The 25,693-nt window shown below is 42.0% G+C and overlaps 1 protein-coding gene across 1 annotated transcript in view; it reads right to left on the bottom strand.

Moving 5' to 3' along the window:
• The window catches only part of ntng2b (netrin g2b), a 73,112-nt gene that overhangs the window by 14,053 nt on the left and 33,366 nt on the right, over window positions 1-25,693 (bottom strand). The window contains 18 exon segments of the mRNA XM_087843819.1: window positions 1,062-1,139; window positions 1,300-1,395; window positions 1,582-1,662; window positions 2,830-4,689; window positions 4,797-4,877; window positions 5,790-5,891; window positions 5,981-6,076; window positions 6,206-6,313; window positions 6,501-6,605; window positions 6,740-6,853; window positions 7,059-7,154; window positions 7,471-7,593; window positions 7,766-7,879; window positions 13,533-13,557; window positions 13,559-13,620; window positions 16,493-16,690; window positions 17,621-17,650; window positions 18,746-18,924. Of these exon segments, the coding sequence (XP_087699945.1) occupies window positions 1,062-1,139; window positions 1,300-1,395; window positions 1,582-1,662; window positions 2,830-4,689; window positions 4,797-4,877; window positions 5,790-5,891; window positions 5,981-6,076; window positions 6,206-6,313; window positions 6,501-6,605; window positions 6,740-6,853; window positions 7,059-7,154; window positions 7,471-7,593; window positions 7,766-7,879; window positions 13,533-13,557; window positions 13,559-13,620; window positions 16,493-16,690; window positions 17,621-17,650; window positions 18,746-18,924 (3,548 nt within the window).

Raw genomic sequence — 25,693 nt, 5'->3', positions numbered from 1 at the left:
GTCCGACATCATCTAGTGGACCCTGTTCTCACTGTCTGGCACAGTGGAGTCTGACAGGGATTTTCTCACAGAATTGCAGATTTGGCAATTCCACTGATAGCACCCCGCCCCTTTTACAGATAAGAGTAGGTTCACTCTGAGCACATGTGGAAAAACATGAAATGGTCTGGAGAAGCTGTGGAGAACGTTATACTCTGTAACATTGTTCAGCATGAGCGGTTTGGGGAGGAATATCCATGGAGTGACCCACAGACCTATACAGGACAGGCAATGGCATTCTGACTGCCAATCCTTCTCAGAGCCTACACTATTGTAGTGGGTCCTGGATTCCTCCTGGTGCACAACAATGTCCAAACTCATGCAGCCATAGAATGCAGACAGTTCCTAGAGGAGGAAGGAATTGATACCACTGACTGACCCCCACGTTCACCTGATCTAAATCCAATAAAACATCTCTGGGACATTATGTTATGTATCTGACGTCAGGGTGTCTTTGAATTCAGCCCAGTCCAGTCCATATCAGTATAGATATCCAGAATGATTTTTTCCCATTGACGTCTCACATGTTTTTAGTGTTCCCTTAACTTTTTGTGCAGTGCACATCACACATGTGGTTGACAGTCATATCAAAACCAAAAAAGGGATAAGAAAATAGCTCTTTCCTCAACTAAAAAAATACTAATTAAACAATGTCAATCTCTGTTCCTTTACTTGGTCCTACTGCAGTTTCTGTCATCTCAGTTAATATGACGCTGCCATTAGTTTGAATTTCGATACATTTCTTCTGTTTAAAGTAGCCCAATTTTTAATACTTTTCAGGTGATATTGTTAGCTTGTAAGAAAAGTTTTCTGCTGTACGTTTTATTATATAACTAACAAACTGATAACCATCAAATACCTTTTCCTTCTCTATGACTTTCTTCCCGAATGCCCGAGGTTGTTAATGTCATGTGCCCATGACTCTCATGAACATGTCCGGCAGACTTGGAAACAAGGAATGCATTGCATATTTCACTCACTAGCTACCAAAACATATCTACCACTATATCTAAATTATATACCTTGCCTGGGTGTATGCTCCTCGCCATGCTCAGATGAGGTTCTGTGGCCATGTGTGTGTCCCTCAGAGTTGTGCGAAACTGGCAAAATAATTGTTATCAACATTAGAAGCAAACATTTCTACAATTTCCAATATGCAGTAGCAGATTAGCTAAGGTTTCTTTATAGAGAAAGACTGTTAGTACATGTGTACTACACAAGGAACTATAACTGCAGTAAAACAATCCCAGTCACAGATACCTCTTCTTTCTGTATGCCTCTCTTCCTCCCTTCCATGTCCATGTGTTGTTATGTGGCCATGGGCCTCATGCACATGTCCATGAGACTTGTGGTGGTCTGAAACAGTAGTTGTTATTAACGCAAACACTTTAACAACTAAAGCTTGGGAACATTCGTCTCACATCTGAGACCCCATTTCTCTCTTTTGACATTAAAAAAAAAATGTAATTAAAGTTTATCTACTGCGTACTTCCATCACATGGGTGATCACTACCACTACCCCTATATCTAAAAAAGATATACCTTGTCTGTCTGTATGTTCCACCTCTCCATGCTCAGATGAAGCTTTGTGGCCATACATGTGTCTCCCAGAGTTGTGTGAGTCTGACAAAATAATTGCCATCGGTATTAGACAAAAACATTTCTGCTGTTTTCAGTATTCAGGGGAATTTTCTTCTAAGGGTTGCTATGCTTTATTTATGGAGAAAGATCATCTGACAGTACAGGTGTACAATAATATACACTCACCAGCCACTTCATTAGTTACACCCATTGAGTTGTTTGTTAATAATGGAAGTATCTGATCAGCCAATCACATGGCAGCAACTCTATATTTATTTAAACACATAGACATGATCAAAATGACCTGCTGGAATTCAAACCAAGCGTCAGAATGTGAAAGAAATTTAAGTGACTTTGAAAATGTTATGTTTGTGATGCCTGAGTATTTCAGAAACTGCTGGGATTTTGTCACACAATCATCTCTGGATTTTATGGAGAGAATCCAGAGAATGGTTCCAAAGAAAGACAAACTATCCAGAGAACAACAGTTCTCTGGGCTAAAATACATTGTTGGTGAGATCAGAGGAGAATGGCCAGACTGCCCTGGGCTAATAGGAACAGCATTAACTCAAATAACCACTTGTTAAAACCAAGGAAAGCAGAAAAGCTTTGAAAGCTTGAAACTGGTTGGCTTCAACAGTAGAAGACCACACAGCAATCAACCGTTGCAAGCTGAAAACAAGAAACTGAGGCTTGATTTTACAAGGGCCCACCAAAACTAGCCAACAGAAGTTTGGAAAAATGTTGCCTGGTCTGATGAGTCTTGATTTCTGCTGTAACGTTCACATGACAGAAACATGAAACCATCCATCCATCCTTCTTAACCAATGGTTTAGGCTGTTCAGCCTAATGGTATAGTGGATATTTTCTTGGCACACCTAGGGCTCCAACAGTTCCAAATGAGTACCATCCATGGACTTGACTATAGTGTACCTATCTTCTGATGGCTGCCTCCAGAAGGAAAACAGTGTCAAAAAGCTCAAATTATCTCTATCTGGTTTCTTGGTTGTGACAACACTGCACGGAAATGGCTTCCAAACTATCACGTCAATAAGAACTAACATCTCTGAGCACTTGGAAAAATTAATACAGTTCTGACAGCAAAATGGAGTTCAATCCAATACTTGCAATGTATACCTAACAAAGTGTCCAATGAGTGCACATTAAACTACTAAATACACTACTAATCATACCTAATATATTGGATACCTTTTCTTTCTGTATGTCCCCTTTCTTCCCTTCCATGTCTATGTTCAGATGAGGTTGTTATTTTGTGGCCATGAGTTTCATGCACATGTCCCTCAGGCTTGTTGTATCCATGTTCAGATGCTCTATGGCCATGAGCTTCTTCTACATGTCCCCCATGCACATGGCCCTCAGGCTTGTGGTGTCCATGTTCAGTTGTAGGTTTGTGGTCATGAGCTTCTACTACATGTCCAACATGCACATGTCTCTCAGGCTTGTGGTCTCCATGTTCAGATGCTCTATGGCCATGAGCTTGTTCTACATGTCCTCCATGGACATGCCCCTCAGGCTTGTGATGTCCATGTTCAGATGCTCTTTGGCCATGAGCTTCTTCTACATGTCCGCCATGCACATGTCCCTCAGGCTTGTGATGTTCATGTTCAGATGCAGGCCTTTGGCCATGAGCATCTTCTGCATGTCCTCCATGCACATGTCCCTCAGGCTTGTGGTCTCCATGTTCAGATGCTCTTTGGCCATGAGCTTCTTCTACATGTCTGCCATGCACATGCCCCTCAGGCTTGTGATGTCCATGTTCAGATGCAGGCCTTTGGCCATGAGCATCTTCTGCATGCCCTCCATGGACATGTCCCTCAGGCTTGTGATGTCCATGTTCAGATGCTCTTTGGCCATGAGCTTCTTCTACATGTCCGCCATGCACATGTCCCTCAGGCTTGTGATGTCCATGTTCAGATGCAGGCCTTTGGCCATGAGCATCTTCTGCATGTCCTCCATGCACATGTCCCTCAGGCTTGTGGTCTCCATGTTCAGATGCTCTTTGGCCATGAGCTTGTTCTACATGTCCGCCATGCACATGCCCCTCAGGCTTGTGATGTCCATGTTCAGATGCACTATGGCCATGAGCTTCTTCTACATGTCCTCCATGCACATGCCCCTCAGGCTTGTGAAATCCATGTTCAGATGCACTATGGCCATGGGCTTCTTCTACATGTCCCCCATGCACATGTCCCTCGGGCTTGTGGTCTCCATGTTCAGATGCTCTATGACCATGAGCTTCTTCTACATGTCCTCCATGCACATGCCCCTCAGGCTTGTGATGTCCATGTTCAGATGCTCTATGGCCATGAGCTTCTTCTACATGTCCACCATGTACATGTCCCTCAGGCTTGTGATGTCCATGTTCAGATGAAGATCTTTGTCCATCTGCTTCTTCTACATGTCCACCATGCACATGTCCCTCAGGCTTGTGATGCCCATGTTCAGATGCTCTATGGCCATGAGCTTCTTCTACATGTCCACCATGCACATGTCCCTCAGGCTTGTGATGTCCATGTTCAGATGCAGATCTTTGGCCATGTGCTTCTTCTGCATGTCCACCATGCACATGTCCCTCAGGCTTGTGGTCTCCATGTTCAGATGCTCTATGGCCATGAGCTTCTTCTACATGTCCTCCATGCACATGTCCCTCAGGCTTGTGATGTCCATGTTCAGATGTTGATCTGTGGCCATGGGCTTCTTCTACATGTCCACCATGCACATGTCCCTCAGGCTTGTGATGTCCATGTTCAGATGCAGATCTTTGGCCATGTGCTTCTTCTGCATGTCCACCATGCACATGTCCCTCAGGCTTGTGGTCTCCATGTTCAGATGCTCTATGGCCATGAGTTTCTTCTACATGTCCTCCATGCACATGTCCCTCAGGCTTGTGATGTCCATGTTCAGATGTTGATCTGTGGCCATGGGCTTCTTCTACATGTCCACCATGCACATGTCCCTCAGGCTTGTGGTCTCCATGTTCAGATGCTCTATGGCCATGGGCTTCTTCTACATGTCCTCCATGCACATGTCCATCAGGGTTGTGGGAGGCTTAAACACCACAACAATTAATAGTAGCTGGGAATTTCAAGTTGGGGGAACAGTCTAGCCATTGCTTAGCAAAAATATAATGCAGCAGAAGATTATTCATATGGTACCTGTAATTTCAGCTGTTCTGTGCTCAGATGGTATATTGTGGCTCTGGGCCTCATGTATGTGTTCCTCAGACTTGTGTTGGCCTGACAAAACACATTTATATAATCAGAAAAAATTTCTGATGTTTTTTTTCTAATATTCAGATAATATATTATATCTGAATATACGTTGGTATAATATATATAATATGTATAATAAATTCATAGTAAATTCAGCAGAATAGCTTAATTATCTTAACCTAATTGCTGTGAATCCAGCTGCTGAAACATCAAATTGAAATTGTTGTTCTGAATATGATCCTCCCAGTCCCAAATGCTTTCAGCTTTGCTTCCTACATGTTCCCACTAAATGTACTGTAAAGTGGATACACCTCCTTTTCTGATGCCCGTGCTCAAGTATGGCCACGAGTCCTGTTCAAGTGTTCCTCATGATGGTGGGAAACTGAAATGCCAATTTAGTTTGTTTTGTATTTTTTTTATGCTGTTATATTTAAAATTTAGCACTACATCTTAAATGAACCAATACACAATCTAACTGCTGAGACATTAAATTTAAATTATTTTTCTTAATACAGTCCTTCCAGGCCCCAATTTTTAGGAGGTTTTTGAATTTTAAAAAGAAACTTATTACTACTGTGTATTAAACTGAGAGACTTTCAGCTTTGCTTCCCACATGCTCCTCCTCCCCATGTCCATGTGATGTTTTATGACCATGAGTCCCACATTGGAGCTCAACATACTAACGGGAACTGGCAACCCACAATTGCCTTGAACAGAAGAAAAAAGCAAGTTGCCATATTTATTCTCAAGGTGACTTGAGTAGAAGAACAGAACAGCTTCGGTTCTTGATCGGGCTATTGGGTTTGATTTCAGAATAATAAAAACTATAATAAATAAATACAAATACTGCTACTAGTACTAAAATTAAGCTAAAATGCTATATTCAATCAAAAAAAAAAAACCCCTGCTACTACTAGATTTCAACAATACCTTTACCTTCAGGTTTTCTTTCCATATGCTCCTGCTGTCTGTGCTCAGATGAGGTTGTTGTTGTGTGACCGTGGGCCCCATGTACATGCCCCTCCAATGTGTGGGGGTCTGACACAACACAATCATTATTGTTAACAAGTTGTATTTCTTCTGTGTGCTGTGTTTCACCTGACACTACAACATAAAAGATAAAGTACCTGTTGTTTCAGGATGTATTACTTTATTCTCCTCGTGTCTCCATTCGTGCACATGCGAGGTTGTTCTGTGGCCATGAGTCTCGTGTGTGTGTTCTCCTGACACAATTTTCAGCCAGAACCAGAAAAAAATCTCATTGGGCAAACATTAATTTCTTCTGCTTTATTTATTAATAAAGCCCATGTTAAATCTATAAAGACTTTGTCTCCACTATGCTCTAAAAATACCTTTACTTTCACTCTCCTCCTCCTCCTTTCTTTCCACCCCATGCTCAGATGAGGTTGTTGGTTTGTGGCTGTGAATCTCGTGTACGTGTTCCACAAAATTGTGGGGAGCTGAAACACCACAATTGTCACTGACATAACAAGCCAAAACTGAGACACATTTCCATGTCTGGCTTCTGTAGTAAATAAATCGTGTTTTCATTTATCACCTGCATATTTCCTTACTCGCCTATGCCCTCTGCTATATAATTCTACAGTGCATTTGTTTAGCATGAGCAGGAAGAGTGCATTTGTATACCTTTCTCTTCAGCTTTTCTTTCTTCATGCCCGTCGCCATGCTCAGGTGAGGTTGTTGTTTTGTGGCCGTGAGTCTCACGTGTGTGCCCCTCAAACATGTGGGAAACTGTCACAAGACAGTCATGAATGTGTGTTTAAAAATAAAAATAAAAATGCATCTCTGCGGTTTTGCATCAGGACACTACAAGTTTACTACAGTTAGCTACAGAGTTGCCACTACAGTGCATATAGAACTGTCACCTTTCCGTTCTTCTCCTCGTTCTCGATGCACCACCTCATGTGAATTTTCACCGTGCTCAGATGACGCTGTTGTTTTGTGGCCGTGAGCGTCGTGTTCCTCAAATGCGTGGGGAACTGTCATACCACAGCTTTTATTCACAAATCACATCCCTCAAAAACCTCTATAACATGTTAGCATTTAACTGTAAAAGTTGCTTAAAAGAAGCTAAAAGTCTTCTGTTTATGATCTCCATTAAATGTATAGAAACCCTGTGTGCACACCAAATTGGATTCTGAACACTATGACATCATTTGGACCACTGTGCACAAAACGCAGTACCTTTGCTTTCTGCATGCTTCTCTTCCCCGTGCTGAGATTGGGTTGTGGATGCGTGTCCGTGAGTTTCCTGTACGAGCTCCTCAGACTTGTGAGAGACTGAAACACCACATATTTTTATCAACTTAACGGGAAGATGTGTAACACATGGCGAACGCTACTACTGTTATACACTTTAACTACAGCTCTGGCTTTCATGTATGTGTCCCTAAGACTGGTGGTGGTCTGAAACGCCACAGCTGTGATTGAAATAATGAGGAGAATTTATGATAAATACTCTGTCGTTTCCAATGTATTAGGGGACCTAGGGATTGCCAAGTTTAATTTAAGTCTACAGCACATCTGCACAACAAGTAAAGTAAGGTACATAAATCTACATATGCTGTAGATTTTCGTACTTTCCAACACTAGATACCTGTCTCTTTGGATTTTCTTTCTTCTTCCTCATCTTCCTCCTCCCTTCCTGCTCCGTGTTCAGACGAGGAAGTAGTTTTGTGGCCACGAATCTCATGTGAATGTTTTTCAGACTCGTGGGAGACTTAACACATCACAACCACGATTAACATAAGAAACAAAAATTTAAATACAGTTCTACTGTTTACAGTTTTTGTTTTTTGCTTTAAGTTACAAGTGCAATCTACTTACCATGCACACCACTAACTACACTGAGCTACTAACTACAGTCGCTACACTTCATACACAAGGGATACCTTTTCTTTCAGTTTCTCCTCCTGAATGCTCCTCCATTTTCTCCCCGTGCTCAAACAAAGATGTAGCTTTGTGGCCAGGAGTCTCATGCAGCTGTTCCTCTGACTTGTGGGTTTCTGACATAATCCAAAATATGTATTTGCAGAAAAAGCAACAATGCAAGATGTAGTTATTATTTTGATCTATTCCAAATTATCAAATTAACATACATAAAGAGTCACATCTTGATTCAGCCTGTTTCTCTGTTGCCTCTTAAAAGATGAAAGAACTAAAAGAAGAAATGAAGGCATCTGATTGCCCTCATTTAATTCCACCTGATGAACTTAAAAGTAATCTTCTGGATTTGGTTGGTTGGATTACCGGTTGGGTTACAGATTATATAAAAGGAAATATAGCTTTCTGGTCTGGAAAGTGAAGCCAACACAAGAATGGTGTCAAAACGTCAAGTTATCGACCACAAGAAAAATCTTCAAAATGGGACACAAATAAATAGAGTGACGTCTTCCTAACTATGTCCATCTTTTGAACTGTCCCAGTGTAAAATCAGCCTGAGTTAGTTTTCATTTACTTTTCCAATGGGATTAAGTCCACAGGACCTAATAAAAACACAGTCTTATCTTATCAATCTGTGAAACCTAATCTATATTTCACTTTTGAGAAATCCAACAAAGCTACTTAAATGTTCATTTTAACGACTTTCTTTTATAATTTAAATATAACTACCACACACAAGGTTTTTGTCTGGTTGACCTTTATCAGGTATATAGTTAATGTCCATACTTTCACACACACACACACACACGCACACACACACACACACACGCACACACACACACACACACACACGCACGCACATCCTCCTGAAATGTTTCAATCATCCAGTCAGAACTTAAAGTGTGATTAGCACATTTCACATGTATGTGCCATTAATCAGATTATTATTAAAAAAAACCCAAAGCATTAGACTGAAGCTAACCATAAATAACATCTATCCAACCCTTTTCTCGCCTGCACAGGAGAAAATATCACCAAAATAGCCTATACTCCTTAGAAACAACACCATGGCAAAGATCTTTCACAAATTTACACAGTTTTCCCCACATATTCAAATATATAAACCGATGAAGATGAAATACAAATATCAAGTAGTACAAATGACCTACGAACTCGTTCAAAAAGTGACTTCCTACTGAGTTTTAATTAACATGTTGCAGAAGTTTTCCGCCAATGCACCTGTCGTCTATGCTGGTGTGCAGGTATTTTTTTAGCTGATTGAAAGAGTTTCACACAATAATCGTCAGAAACCTACCAACATCACTTTTTATTGAATCAGCCTTCTATATTAAATCAAATGCAACCTAAATCTAAACATAATGTAACAAACATGTTCAATTAAATTCAGTTTTATTTATATAACTCGAAAGTACATTACAGTATTTGAATTATTTGAGCAAATTTAAGCTAGCGCTAGTTAATCTGTTTAATTGCATAATGCATTTGGGTTTAAATTGTGTTTCTTTTTAAGCCTAAAACCAAATAAATGTACTGGAGCCAACATTTTGGATAAGCTTAATGACAGCCTGTCAGCGAGAAGCGACATTTAGATATATTTCTGCTTCAGTTAAGAATCATGAGCTGTCACATTTCTATCACAAAACCGAACACTCAGAGAAATCGAGTAATCTACTCCACTTAGTTAAAGAAATACCCGTCTTTTCAAATATTCTCTCTGTTTCCTCCTCCTCTTCCTCCCTTTTCTGCCCATGCTCAGAGGACGTTTGTGTCTCATGGAAAGACTTGTGGGAGACTGGCACGCCGCAAACACAGTTACCTCACAGGATGCCCATTCTTGTTAAGCAATTTTACAGGCACCTATCCTCGACAACCTGAACAATAAGAGCTTTATAATTAGGCTGATACTGCAGTGGGTAAAGATTTCTGATATCGTCTGCCTGCATTCCCCTCTTCCTCCGAGACCTTGTTTTCCTCTTCTCTGCCTTTCTCTCTGTCAGATAGCGGATTGGCCCATCAGGGGCCTCAGCCCTGGGCTTGGGAAAAAGCTGTGAGAGTCAGAGAGGCTTGAGAAACTCCTTCATCACTACATTTTCACTCTGGGTGTGAAAGAAATGACATGCACTTCCTTTTATCTGAATGTCATGAAATGTTCTGACTGCTTTTGCACTCGTTCACTTTGTTCCCTCGCATAATGGAGGAGGATGATCCACCTCTGCTCTTGTTGTCTTTTTATCATATTAAACCAGAACTATGAATATTCATGAGATGCTATGGATATCTGAGCAAATTCTTCTTATGGGTGGATTTCCTCGGTTTTTAGATTTAACGTGCTCTCTGTTGCCACAGTCACACAAAACATCTCAAATCAATACCAGAGACACATTTCACTTTTGCTGCATTTATAATTGTCACTCGCTCCTGCTTTTCCTTTTTCGAGCATTTTCCTTTGTATATTCCGCTTTCCCAGAGGGCTTTATGCCATACCCAGAATCCTTTGCTTCAAGTTTTTAGGGCTAGAGAAGAGAGATGTAAAACTAGTTCAGTTTGTGGATCAAACCTCCTCCAGCTTACACCTTTTCCGTTAACTGCACCACAGAGTGGCACAGTTCAATAAATTAAAAAGAAATTATAATTTTTAAAAAATCCACACCAGATATGGTTAAAAATACAGATAGCCAATCCCATAATGTGACCACACCGTGCACGTCATTGAGGGACTAATGATCTCTAGACCGCTAGAGAATACAGTTCTCCTGCATGCCTCCATCTGTGTTCCCCCCCTTGAGGTGTTTTTCGTGCAAGCAATGTACGTCTCCAGTTGTTCTTGCCCAGAGAGAGGGGCATCCTGCAAGCGTCCCCCGCTCCCCTGCGGAGCATCCCCCTTCAGGCAATCTCCCGCCCACATCGCTCCTCCTCTTCATCCCTCCCTCTCCCAGGGCCTCCAGGGAGACAGGACGCCAGCAGCTGTTCTCAGAGCACCCGGGACCGTTTCACACAACTGGCACTGCGCCATCATTACATCTCATCATAGTAACCCCTGCCTACCTCTACTCATGTCCTACTCTGGCCCCACATCTGTCACAGCTGTGTGAGTGAGTGAGAGCGAGCGCACACACCGGCTGATGAACTCTCTTGTGGGAAAGCAGGATTCTGAATCACAGTTGTTTCAACTGGCTGATGTAGCACAGCGGTGAGCATAAACGCATTTAATCTCAGTAACCCGCGCAGCCTTGGGGGGGGCTAGGAGTGATCCGAACCATTCTTGGCATTAATCTCAATCAGCTCAGCTCGAACCATCTGACAGGAGACGCTGGCAGCCGGAGCCTTCGGTGTTCCCCCTTTGCTCCGCGCTGACTGAAAGAAGGGCATGTGTAAGAGTCAGTTGGGCTTAGTAAACCATGACAGTGATGGAGCTCTTCATTTGCTTCCTCACCGGCAGGTTGACGCTGTGCCAAAACCAGCAGAAAATGACCCCAAACGACACGGGATCGTTTTCATCTCGGCACTACGCACAATGCTTCCGGCAGTCTTTTTAAAGAAAAATGTGCTGCAGTGAGTTCACATAAATTTGGGCTCAGTCTCTGATCCTCTGATGCTCTGCGGTTCTCTCTGTGACTTTAAATGATGCAAAGACGATGTCGGCTGAACTAATCCAACTTTCTGTTTCTTTTTGTAGCCTCTCACACGCTCATTCACCCACATTAAGTGGATTTCACTGTCAGCACCTAAACTGAGCAAGGCTTCAGACATATGATATAATGCTGAGCCACGTTAAAGTGATGGTAGCTTGTGTATAAAAGCATGTTAGCCTGAAAATTGCCCATTTTAAAAGACTTTGACACCCTGTAAACCCCATCACGCTGGCTGTAAAACGATCTCATTCTAAATTAGATTTCTCTCATTTCTGTGAGCCTCCATTCTACTCTGTATCTACTGCTATCTATGTCTTACTGTGCCTTAGCTCTGAGCATTTATCCCCAGTTTTAACACAGCTCGTGTGATGGTGTGTCAGCAGATGGACATCGGGCTCCTCTGTGATTTTTTGTCGGTGGTGGCGATGATGTTGATCGACCGCTGAGCCATGTGCAGAGTTCTTCAGGACTAGATGCGACAGATGCGAGTGTTCGGGGATTGTTTCTGAAGGCGTAAACTCCTCTGGTGTCAGGGGAACTCTGCGCTGCTCTGGCAGAGAGGATGGTGATGGAGGGTGAACCTTTGTTGTAATATGAAGTGTGTCAGATTCTCCCGTGGGTATCAGTAGAGGCTTAGGCGCAGCGCTGGTGGGTAACACATTGTGTGTTAGCGGGGCTGAGCTCTCTGTAACTCGGGTTTCTGCTGGTGGAGCTCTGCTGTCTGTTGCATCAGTTGCATGAGGATGGAGAATGTAAATGCAATGAGGAATGTGCAGGCTATGGCATTAGCATAAGAGATGCTGCCTCAGATTGTTTATCCAAAGAAAGCCTAGCGCTCCCCCCCTTTTTTTTCCCTTCAAATGAGCACATATACGCGCACACACACTCACACACAAGTATGCGCACGTTCACACACGAATGGAAGTGAGAACCCGCAATGAAAGTGCGATTTCACACTGCTGAGACAGGCTAAACTCAAAAAGCTGTTCCACAAACCCTTTCTGTGCTGGAAATTGTGTCCTTTCTGGAAAACGCTGTGACTGCTAAAAGGTGTGACTATTGTTAATGCGGTTGTAAAATGAAATCACACAGTGTTTGTCAAAGTGTATTACGCCGTTTTCTTTGCACTTACATGGATGTGTCCGTATGTGTTTGCACACACTCAGCTTTGTCGTCAGACAAAAACAATGACAAATAATGGCAACGCTTATCTCTCACCTTCAAAACAGCTACAAATCAGTTGCTGGATCACTATAAATGTAACACAGCTGCACAGAGGTGCACCAGATTGCCACATAATCTAATTATACAAAACTGCATTGAAACCGCGGAAATGTCCGGGCTGATTGTCATGCTATTTTCCACTTAAGTGAATCATCAGTAAGCAGTTAATGAGAGAGAATAACTGAGTTGTAATACTAGCTGCGTGGTTCCTCTACACTTCACTTTATTGCATCGTTAATATATTTATTTTGCAGTTGGTTTATTTATAATAATTTAATTAAGACATATATTGTGTATGTTTCCATTGAGCCATCCATCCATTCATTTTCTCCGCTTATCCAGTTCAGGGTCATGTGGGGGGTGGGTGGGGATTGGAGCCTATCCCAGCTACCACGGGGCAAGAGGCGGATACACCCCTGGACAGGTCGCCAGTCTGTCTCTGGGCTTATTGTGTGTTTGTAGAATGTAATACCTGTAAATACAGGAAATTATGCAGGATTATTCCCCTTACAGATCCAGAACAGTCAGATACTTTAAATTTCCTGTATGATGAGAACAAGATCAAAGCTTCTTTGTAAGATGCTTGGTGAAAAGTACATCATAAAACTCATTTTACATTGGTGCAACAATGTAACAAATCTATTTCTGGAAGGACAGTAGGCTGTCCAGCTCCACAGAGAGGTTTGAAAGCAGAACCGGGAAAGGAATGGAGAAGAGGAATCTGGTAGGTTTTAAACTCGGGCTAGCAGTGGATTTTGAGTATGAGGTTTTTGAAAACTCTGAATCAGATGTAAAGGAAGGCATTTTAACCATCGCACTCATAGCTATCAATCCTAATATCACTCTACTGCAATCGAAACTAAAATACATTAAGTGAGTCTCACACTATGGCGCCTACCTTCACTTGTATTGAAATAATGGGGGGTTTAGAGAGCTGAAATGTGATTTTCCGACCCCAGAAACAGAGCTGTGGAATGTAATAGACTCTGTATATACAGAAAAAGGGTTAAAAATAAAAAAAGAAGTCTTTGTATCATTTCCAGCCATGCAACAGTGCCACCGCTCTCACACATAATGCATTGGCAGTCTAAGCTGATTCATTTTTAAATCCCTTAATATGAGCCTGTCTGTCTGCGCAAATGGACTCACTAACTGTCCCATGACACACTCTTCCATGCACACACCTCGCCTCATCGCGCGTGCTGAAGCGAGCATGTAGTGTCTGCTGGCGCGCACTGGCATTTTTATGCATTTGCATGTAATGAGATCATTTGTCACTTCAATTAATGTAGCCCGGGAAAAAAGTATAACAATAATTTTTAATGCCACCTGTCAGTCTTAGCATTCTCATCATTTATTACCGGAGTGTTAAACATTGATTTAGAGTCACACTAATGAATACATTGGGATTCATAGGCGGTTAACATTTTGCCCGAACACCTGACGGTAGCAGAGCGCATGGATGTTATTAATATGTCACATGATTTTCCAGACATGATCCAATCTCTCCGAGACCAAGGCCAAGTTCAATCTTTTCAAAAAATGCAAGTAATTCAGGAGAGTAATGCATCATCAGTGTGTGTGTGCGCACATATGTGACAGGTTTGCTTGTATGGCTCTTTTTCCGCCCAGAGGATCTGCTTTGGATAAACGATGAAGTCATGGGTCACGAGGGGTCATGCGTCTGGATAGGTAGATGTACGACAGGGTTTGGGGATTTTGGTTTCTCCCACCAGCCCTCCCCACTCACCAAACACCCATCTGTCCAGCTGACCAATAGGCAACGGGCTCATTGGATCAGAGCCTCTTGCCAATGCATTGCTAATCCTTATCTGAGCATGCTCACTGACTTAACTGGGGCAGAGGCACGACAAAGGCTGCGACTACTATAACATCCTGTCCAAGCATAAGCTGCTGTAATGTTTTTTAAAAGGTACATCTGCTCGGGAAGCACAGAACACATTAAAAATACAACTTATCATTGTTTGATTTTACATCAAAATCAATGAATAACTAAGCCTGGATTTTCATTTTTATATTCCTGGAAACGGTAATAGTATTGAAAATATTGTTTATATAACCGGCTTTTTATGTGGATATAAAAAAAAAAATCAAGCATTATAAGTGGCAAAAAGTTAAAGTATGTATTGTTACTTCTAACCTGGAGGTTTTAAAAAGGTTCTTAAGATACACTTAAATAAGATAAATGAAATAACAGTTTATGCTGTATTATTCAAGACTAATGGTGTTATTTGATCTAGATATTAAAATCAGGACCTTCAGTTACATGATATGATAAAACCTGTGTGTGTGTGTGTGTGTGTGTGTGTGTGTGTGTGCGCGCGCGCGCGTGTGCATCAGTGTGTGCATGTACAAACAGTAGTGGCGAACACTCTGTGAGAATGGAACCTAAGACCTGAGATCCCTGGGAGGTGAAGGAGGGGATGAAGATGATTTATGGGTTTTACTGAACTGCACCATATGCTCGCCATAAATCTAAACACACCTGCTCACAAACACACATTCACATGCACTTACACACATGCACACACGCACACACACACAGATAACAGAGGTTTGCTCACATCGGGGTCAGATTCAAGCCAAATACATTTCTCTAAAGCTGAGATTAAAAATAGGCAAGAATACAATTCTACAATAGGATGATCTTTCACGTTGGTCTACCAGAAGTGTAACAGAGCAGTGTTGTATATTTTTTTAATATTGCTGCATATTGTACATTTATATCTGGTATGTACAGATAGAAGTCAAGCAGAAACAACTTTTATGTATTAAAACTTGAGCCACTCCTCAGTTCTTGATATTCGGAACTTTTTCAGGATTGTTTTACATGGTGAATCACAAGCTGAAAGTATTTTTTTGCATTCATAATTCCATCATTATTGACAAGATCTTCAACACCTCTGACTTCACCGCAGCCCCAAACCATGACACAGCCTCCACCGTGTATTACATCACATTTTATGTTCTTGCAACAGGCTGCTACAAACAAAATCTGTAAAACAACACACTGATAACACTGGTTCAATCCCTCAGTTCAGTGTTTTTTTTTTAAATTGTAAAACATTTCTCCAATTGTTAATTCAGTATTTTGGGTTTTGTCTGATTAATGAAAGAAAAAGAATGAAGTAATTGATAATAAAAGAAGCTGTAGGTTGAGGCCCCATTGGGAATGCATTGTGTTGCTTTATTTTAGCATTATGACTAAATTTAAAAGTCTACGTGAGATATTCTGCAAAGTTTGTGTCCTTCAAACAGGACTTTAAAAGGCTCTCTGAGGGTTGTAGTCCTGTTTATGTAATGTTAAAGCTCCTGTCAGGCTCACCTAAATCAAAGCAAATGAGTGGGTTTTTTGAGTTCCTGTCGTCAGCCAAACAACAAAACTGCTGCGCTGTTCAAAACATGCTCTTAATGGATTTCCTTAAGACCAAAAAAAACTATCACAGCTCCTCCTACTTTCTAAGTGCTTTCCTGGTACTACATGAGAGGTTTGTTGCTTACCAAAATAGCAGGATTTAATTTAGTATGAAAGCAAGCCACGCTTTACAGGCCACTTTACCGTACAGTATATCGAGGCCACTGACCAAAATGTTGACATCTATCTCGGACTGCTCAAAAATCATTCAATCTGAATGAATAAACTCTGAATGACCTTGATGACCTTGCTCTCAAGATAAGACAACCAGCTTTTAACATTACCATTAGAGACAGGCCGAGCATTAACACCACAGAGGCACGTTGCTCATCAGAACTGCTTCTGCATCATATTGAGGACATATTGAAAAAGTATAAACCATCAACTTTCAATCTACCTATTCCTAATCTACTTTGTCGCACCTTCCTGAAGGCCTCCAAGTGGTTTGTGGGTAACAGCGGGGGGCCGTTCAGCTTCAGAGATGGTTGTGGTTGTTTCCACGTCGCCCTCGGCCCCGCCCTCACCTTCAGTTTCACCCTTAGCTTCAACTCCAGCTTTCACCTCTGTCCCGTCATCAGCTTTGGGAGCGGTAAACGTCCTAGATGAAGTTCCTGTTGTGGCTATTTGGCAACAAGTACAGATCTCCATTAATAAACAGAAGCTAAATGTGTGGGTAGGCTGAAACTGGAAAACCGAACCCGTAATCATCCCATTAGCTAGAATCATTATTTTCTTTGATAAATAACACCAATTTTTTTCTTTTCATTCTCTAAATAACCACACAGTTGTGTCTAACTGTCAGAGGAGACCATTTAAAAAAGAAGGCTTCTGCAGTGCAGTCCAATTGCTCAGTCTATCCATGCATCAGCCTTTACTGTTGGGCCATGTGGAGAAAAGCCCAGTGCTGTCAGGGTTGATGTTGCCACTTTGCCGATCGTTTCTGTCTAACAGCTCGGAGGCTGCGAGTCTCTCCACAGAGAGAATCCCTAATCAAATTCCCTTTTATTCCTGCCTCCCCACGCTCCTCACCCGGAATCACACTGCATTACAACACACTAACATATGCCCACATCCTTCTCTCCCTTTTCGTTCTCTCTCTCCCTCGCTCAGCTCCCTTTTCTGCTCCATCCACCCGCCGTTCCCTCACTCAGCCCTCTCTCATCGCCCCTTTTCTTCAATCCATCAACAGAAGTGTCTTTAGTCTAAATAAAAAAAAAAAACAGCAGAACTGTGGAAGAAATCCTCCTGTGCAGGTTAGTGTGATGTGTTGGGATGAAAGGACATGGGCGACAGAGAGGCCTATTAATAATGAAGCACGCAGGGCCTGAGCTGCAGCAAGTGAGGAGAGGAGATGCAGAGGGGGGGAAGAGGAATGACTGAGTCGAGAGCCAGCTGAACATCACAAAGAGAGAGAGCAGGGTGGGGTTTAGGAGATCCAGATGGCGAGGTGTGGGGTTAAAACAATGCAACAAAAAGGGGACAGAGACGAGACAGGGAGAGAAGCAGAGTGGAATAGCACTTCTTCTGCTTCGCTTTGCATTATTACTTACTAGAACCAGAGGGGGAACCAGCAATTGTACCTGAAAGAGAATAAGAAAAGGGAAGAGGATATGAGATGAGAGCTTGTTTATTTATGCATTCAGTTTGCCTAAAGACTTGACTCTGCCTCATTCATCAGACTCAGGTGGCAGAGAGAGCTAAAGAGCTGCTCTGCAAAAATAAAGGCTTGTTTTGGACTACCTCTCAAAGTCCTGAAGTAATTACTGAACCCGCCTCCTTCATTCTTCCTAATTTTATCTTGCTGCTCTCTCTCTAATCCCCATATTCACGGGCGCTCATCACATATGGATGCTTTAAGAGAGCGCTACCACTTTGGTACACTTGCATCAAAACTTCTGCCTCTCTTGCATATTTTTTTTCTCCCCGAGATTGTACAAACAGTTAGCCTAGCCCGAGCATGCATAATGCAATCTGTAGAGGCTCTTTCGTGAGCCGTGGCCGTTTTGTGTAGCATTTCGACGGAGCGAGCTGCAAACATTTGAATTTTTAAAATTCCACTAATGGGATCCAGTTTAAAAAAAAAGGAAAAAATGGGCGATGGGCTCGGGAGTTGCGTCGGTACCATTAGAACTGGGTCGGCAATGTCAGGTGGATTTAAAACAAAAGGCTAACAATAGAGCCATTCCCTGCAGTGTGTTTGTGTGTGTGTGAGTGCATATGCACAAGTACAGGTGTGCAGTTGCGGGTTTCTGTGTGCATCTCTCGTGCTCCTAAGTGTCTCAGTGTCTGTTTGGAAGGAGAAAGGCTAGGGAGGGGCTGCCCTAGATTATTATTTTATCATATCTAGCTACTGTAGCTGGCTATACTCTGAGAGGATTTCCTCCTCACACACTCCCACGTCATGACACGGCTCTGATGTGCTCTCTGCACAGAGGTGACAACAACTCAGCCTCTTCACCCTTTTCTTTCTTTTCCAGCCTGCTTTCATGCAGGACGTCAGAGTGATAGAAAACCTCTTTCATAAGTCGGCAACGATGTTTATATTCATTCAAGACAAAATGTGTCATGTTCCATCACTTTTGTAAAAAGTAGTCTTACAGTTGTGCAGCTCTATTATAATGAAGAAGGCTGATAAGTGTTATTAAAAAGAGTCAGTGATGTTATTTCTAACTTACACGTGTTGGGGGTTCCGTTGGGTGCCGGCAGGTAGGAACCTGCTTTCCAGGACTTGGCTTTGAAGCCCTTCTTGCAGCGCTGGCAGTCCTGGCCTGTGGTGTTGTGTTCACACTGGCACTGGAGGTTCCCGCCATCCTCATCTGGCAGGCACTGGGAGGCGTGGAGGTTACACTTACACCTTAAACAGAAATAGAACGGACACCCGTAAGACAAAATGTTCATGCGATGTGTGAGAGCTGACTGTGTATAAAGTTGTAATCACACCCAGGTTACAGTCACAGTGTTAATCATACTCTGTATTAAAGGAACATTTTTCATGTTCACCAAAGTGCAGCTGTGGACTGCTGAGTTCTCTGTGCACAGACACGCCGCACACTTCTTGTTCTTGTGTTTAATTGTTTAGCGAATACTCTAAATTACAGCATGCACGTCACAAAGAGTCAACTAAGTGTGGCCTCGCCGGCGCACTAGCAAACGAGACGAGCAGAATCATAGTTAAAAAATCGCGATGCCCTTGAGACTTGTCACTGTGATAGGTTTATTACTTAACTCTGTTTTTGCTCTCAAATGTATTCAGTGCTTTCTCAGAAAGTACTGGCAGAACTTCAGCGCCCATTTCTATTTTGATGCTTGCTGGTAAAGTTTGTACAGTTGCCAGTCCATCTGATTCTGTTTTTTTGTATTTTACTGGCAGCTGTACTCACACTGACTGTCTAAAGTGACAGCAATGAATTAAACTGCTTAAAAAAAACCTTGCCGGGTAACAAAAGTCCCAACTGAGTCAAAAACACTTAATTCATCAGTTTGTCAGATGATAGAAAATAAATCAGCAGCTATTTTGATAATCTTCTCAGAACATTATTTCAAATTTTTTGGGTGCAAGAAGTCATACGTGAGGTTTTTCTTTTAATCACATATAATATTAAACTAAATATATTTGGCTTGTGGGGGAACTTAAAAAGGTCGATCTGTACTCCTGGAAATTTTATTAGCCCTTTGTCACACATTGTACAATATTTAGTACTACCACTTTACAGGACATCTGAGCATTAATATGATTATAATAGCCAGTAGTATCATAGTATATGAAATGGAGAAGTAACTGAGAGTAGAACACATGAGATATGAGTAATAAGTACTCATATGATTTTTTTTTACATTTTATTTATTTGACTCATGATTTTTTTTTCACATTTAAACATATCAATGAACAGTGATCGTAGTAGTATTTTTAATATGTTGGTAACAATGGGATAATCTGCCAGCACATCAGTGTAATAGCTGGATCAAATTAACTAATCCCTTTTTAAAAATTTTGTGATTACTCTCAGTATAAAAGTATCAGACGTCTCAATCACACTAACAGGATAAGCACTAAAACAGACAGAAGAAAATGATATGAAAATGATAACAAAACAAAATAGCAGTGACTGTGTATGTTGGAACAGGGTAAAGGTCCTTTACCATAATAATAACATGAAATCAAATAGAAACTGGTAGCATTTAGCAGCCCTCAGTCATCAGAACTTTTACTGAACTTTACAAGGGTCTTCAGGTAGCAAACACACAAATCACAACAACAAACATAACATTTTTTACTGTATTTTCTTGAAACAAGGGAGCCCTGTATGGAACATAATGCCTGAAGGTATTTCAGTATTAATTACCGGTGATATAGTGTTAGAGCACACCTAGATAAAATACAGATCACCTCAGTTAAGGACCCCCGTGCACCACACCTGATATCTGCACAAAACCGCTGCCAGGCAATTTAAAAAATGAACAAACAAACAAAGAAAAAAGCAGTGGGACTGTACTGCTATTTAAATGAATTCCAGTACAGAGTGATGCATCACTGATGGTAATCTGATATGCAGCAGTAGTCTGTAGCCAGTAGTCTGACATGGATCACTGGTGCATATCAAACTACTGGTGAGACCTAGGGTAGGCTGAATGTTAGTATGGCATCTATGTGGATTTATTTTATTGTTACTAATATTTTCATTGGGAATTTGAACATTATTTACAATTTTAATGTTATTTAGAAGTTATTTGGAGTGTGTGGATCTTCACTTCATGACATCATTCGTGTTAGTAATGGCCCCTTTATATTAGACTGCTAATAGCCCATGACTTTTGTAAAATGAACATATAGTATCCCCTTTGCTTGCACTCATGAAAGCATTTTATCAAATGTATGTTACCATATTTTTAATATCTTTCGAAACATATTGTAAAGATATTACTACGCTGCGATCATTACACAAATTATTACTGCAAATATTAATATATAACTATAGTAACAGTGGAATCAGCTGATTAGTTTAATCATAAAATTAATTAAAATCAAAAACAATGACTGAATTCAGTTTAATTCAATGTTATTTGCAACAACATTTGTTTACAATACTAGAAAGAAAAACCCAACGATGAGACAACTCCCTATGAGCAAGCACTTTGTGACAGTGGGAAGGAAAAACTCCCTTTAACAGGAAGAAACCTCAGACTCTGGGAAGAGCAGCCATCTGCCACAGCTGAAGTCAAACTGGGAGCTGGTTCCATAAAACACAGCTAAAGGCTCTAAGAACCACAAGCAAGCCTGCAGTCCGAGAGTGGCGTACTCTATTTGAGTGATATGGTACTATGAGATCTGCATAGTGTAATGCTATCAGTTTATTTATTTGTGAGTCAAAGTATATGTTAATGTTGTTTTTCCCTTCTCAAATCCCCCCAACTAAGTCTGGACTTTAAAGAGAAAATAAATCAGAGTACACTGAAGGTGCCACAACTGTTGATAATCTATTTATCCACTTGCTTTCTGACACCGTCATTTCTGAGCAAATTATTGTTTGCAATTAGTGCCGGTGAAATTCAAGCATCTGAGCGTAGGTGCTTCTGTGGTTGTGTGTGTGTGTGTGTGCACCTTTGGGCAATTGACCTCAGCAGAGGACAGGGCCCAGGTGGGCTGATCCAGAGGCTGAAGTTCTGCCAAAAAAAGGAAATAAGGATCTTAAGGACACTCGGCAGCTACGACTTTAAATTACAGCCTTTTCCAGATGAGCGACTGGACTCCAATCTAGTTTGTTCCACTGGAGTGAACACCTATCCGTCTGCATCAAATATTCAAAGAATGGCCTCTGTATTCTGACGAGATGACTACTTCAATCTTCCTTTTGCATCCATTTTCTTTTTTTTGGGGGGGGGGGGGGGTAACTTTCAAAAATATGACAGGGACAGAATTATGATGACTGAAACTTAAAATGGAAAGAAATTGAGACAGTTGATCTGCACCATGAGTCTTACACAGAGTCGCGCAGATTACCTCAGTTTCTCTCCGATCACTGGAGGAGTTGACAGGATGTGCCACAGAGAATCCATCCACCAACAAGGCCTTGTTTACTGCCTGCTTCCTGAAGGACACGAGCTGTCCACTTAGCAAAGACGGAAATTGAACATCTCTTTTTCATGGAGAGAACGGTGCGTGCGCGAGAGCAAACGTGTTTCAAATGAGACGAGTGTGTGCGTGCGCGTTTGTGTGTGTGTTTCTGCTTCGTGTGATGCATTTGTCTGCGAGCGTCGATGACAGACAACAGATCAGAGAAGCTGAGGCGCGGTGACTAATGCCGGCACTGAGTGACTGACAGCGCCGAACATATCACTACTTCTCATCTCCTGTATCTTCAGTGATAAATCTCATCTGTCTCATCTTGAAAATGTAAGTGGGCTGAGTCCAAAACCTAGAAGCTGGAGATTAAACACAATGCTGAGGAAGAGCGAGCGGTTTCTAGGTATGCTGCTGTGCATTTTCAGGCTCACGGGCTTCATACCATCAGAAATGGCCTTCTTTCTGTCACTTAGCTGGAGAGCACAAATCCTAAAACCTGTGTGTTTGTGTGGGTCTGTGTTTCGAGTTGTGAAATATCACTTGCTTTCTCATCTTAACAAAATTCTCTGTTAATTAACTCGCGTTCAGGAAGCCTCAGAGTCTCACAGGCTGAAACTTTTTCTCGGACGCTTCATCTCCTTGACCTCCTTTTCTGACTCCTTCCACACAGGACAACCCAGGAAGACTCAGAGTACATCTAGCCTTGCACTCTTTCCGCATGAATGATGTTGACACTCTTGACTTTTCAAGTGCAGTGTTCCTGTAGCTCTGTCTCTCTTTCGGATGACAGCTTGCACTGGGATTTTTCCCGATCCCTGTCTCCAGTCCCCCCGCACACAAATAATACATGGGCACAATCATATGTTAATGTGCAAGATGTCTGCCTTCGCTGCAAAGTCATCAAAGTGGGAGAATCAGCTCTGAGCTGAAGGAAGTTAAGATGGGACAGCTGGATCCATCACAACAGTCTATTTGCTTGGAGTGGGAGAGACAGGGGAGATGAAATTAGAGAAGGTGAGCAGAGGAGGAGAGTGGGAAGGGCAAGAGAAAGCAGGGTGATAAGAGTGTCTAGGAACAGGGGAAAAATAAAGAATGCAAATGAATTCCGGTCTATACAAGAAACCATACATTTAATTAGCTGCTATGATATCTAAGGATATTTTGCCTTAAAGGTAGTCTTGGTTTCTTTGATGCTTATGTGATCCCTTGCATGTTTGTTCTTCTCTCACACACATGCATGGACACGAGTGACATAATGCATATTTCTGCCAATAATTTTACACAACTCTGCTGACCTACATGAGGCCATAATGCACCAGTTAGGCAGCAGTGTGCCAGCTAAAGCAGAAAGTAGACGACTGCTTACTAATGAACATGAACAAACACAGACTTTTTTTTGGACTTCTCTTGTGTTTGGTGAGAATACAGGATATAAACAAAATTGGTGTTATGTTAAGTGAAGTTCACTGACCGCTGCAGGATGTGAACACACCGTGAGCAGAAAATGTATTGCCCAACAAACCATGGGCTGTGTGACACTGTTTTTAGTTAAGAAAATGCTTGATGAACTAGCTGTGACTTCTTCTGCACCACCTGAATTGCATGATGCACTAGCTTTCCAAATTAGCATGCTTTGATTCCTGCAAATTGGTGCTTTACAGTTCGAATTGTGAGTGACAAAGTCATCCAATTTATATACATTAAGCTCTGCAGTATAAAATAATTACAGCAGAGTTTAAGCTTTTGATTCATATATGTCCACTTATTTGTCCAGACTTTCCCTTTTATAAATATATCTCCAAAGTTCCAAATAACACAACCTAACTACATCCTGGCCATGAAAACAGGAAATGAAAATCTATTTAGTTGGATTTAAACTTATTTGGTAGAATTGCGGATATTAAATATCAGCTAATGTCATATCATGGGAGCGATCTACATACACTCCATTAACCTACACTACCATGGGGCAATACCTGGACCCTACAGAGGTTGCACATGTTGTCCAACACCTCCGGGATGGCATGTGTGCCATTGCCAGCTGTGTCTCCCAGCACAGAGAATGGAGGAGATTCTGGAGAGCTGGACAGGACCGTAGAAGGTCATTAAGCCATCAGCAAGACCACTATCTGCGCTTTTGTGTAAGGATAAACAGGATGAGCACTGCCAGAGCTACAAAATGACCAGCAGGGAATGTCTCTGACCAAACAATCAAAGGCAGACTTCATGATGTTGCCTGAGGGATGTCCTCAGCAGGGTCTGGAGAAGACCAACAGTCTTCTCATTAGGACCATGCCCTGACATTGTCAGACATGCATACGAGCACGTGGGGGCTGTACAAACTATAACATCTCGTAAAATGGACTAACCTGCCGCATCAGTGGGTTGCTAATTTTCATTTCCATCAAACGACGTGGCATCCTTTGGTTCCTAACACATTACCCAGTCCATATCAGTGTCGATATCCAACATGTTTCTTTTCCCATTGAGATCTGATGTGCCTTTAATTTTTTTGAGCAGGGTATTTTCAGGTTACCCTGAAACAATTTTCAGACATATTGCAGATTGGTGGTTATTATAGGGCATATAATTATTATATCTCTCTATGTGCATCTGTGTCCAGCCCTGCCTGACTTTGTCTTTGTCCAGTCTCCCTGCAGCGTGTCTGTCTGAAGTCATGTCGGCCATGTGTATTTAATGATATGAAGACTGCCTGTTTTAGACAGCAGAGACGCAGCAATTAGGGGAATAAATAAGACGAAAGATAAACAAACATCAAGGGGGAGTCATGTGGTGGCAGAGCCTGAGAAAGCAGCTGGAAGCAGCAGTTAATGGGGCTTTATCTGTCTCTTTACTGTAGTTGAAGCATATTCCTCTATTCCTCTCTAGGGACACCGCTATCACTCCCTCTCTCCTATTTTCTGTTTTGCACTCTTCTCCCACTGTATCTGTTGCTACCCCCCCCCCCCCCCCCCACCCAAAAAAACCCCATCTCCTCCACCCTTTCCTTTGGCTCTTGATCTCTGTTTTCCCATTTTATCCTCCATCTCTTTCCCCCTTCTGTCAGTTTACGTATGTTCCCCTTTTAGCCAGTCGCATCAGTGTTCACCGAAGAGTGCATTGACTAAATTGGGTTGCGGACATGTGTTTGAGAGGAGTGGGTTGAGGAGAAAATAGAGGGGATTTAGACCATGTGGGGGGTTGAGCAGTCAGTACAGCAGGGAGTAGGGCAGTTGTGTCAAAGCCCTGACAGTCAGCTTGCCTCTCCGACTACAGCGGTGAGAGTTGGAGGAGGAGTAGAGGGAGGGTCTGCATTGACGTGCTCTAACCTGTGATGACAGACCGCATTGATGCGGCTCTGACCCAGCAGGAGGACTCCCTCCTTCTCCACTCTCTGTTCGATCAACCGTCACTGAGAAGGCCCACTCGACACTTGCAACTATTCCCTCTCTGGAAACCGGAAAACTCACAACTGGCTAAACAACCTGCTGTAGTAATAGTAGAGAGAGAGGCTAATAGGCATTGTGTGTCAGGGCCTGTTTGCCAGAGACAGAAAGCCCTA

This window comes from Neolamprologus brichardi, chromosome 7, assembly GCF_056152115.1.
Source record: "Neolamprologus brichardi isolate AB-2024 chromosome 7, ASM5615211v1, whole genome shotgun sequence".
In the NCBI taxonomy this organism is placed as follows: domain Eukaryota; kingdom Metazoa; phylum Chordata; class Actinopteri; order Cichliformes; family Cichlidae; genus Neolamprologus; species Neolamprologus brichardi.
Note: the sequence above shows the minus strand (reverse complement) of the source record. Positions and strands in the feature narration are given on the sequence as shown.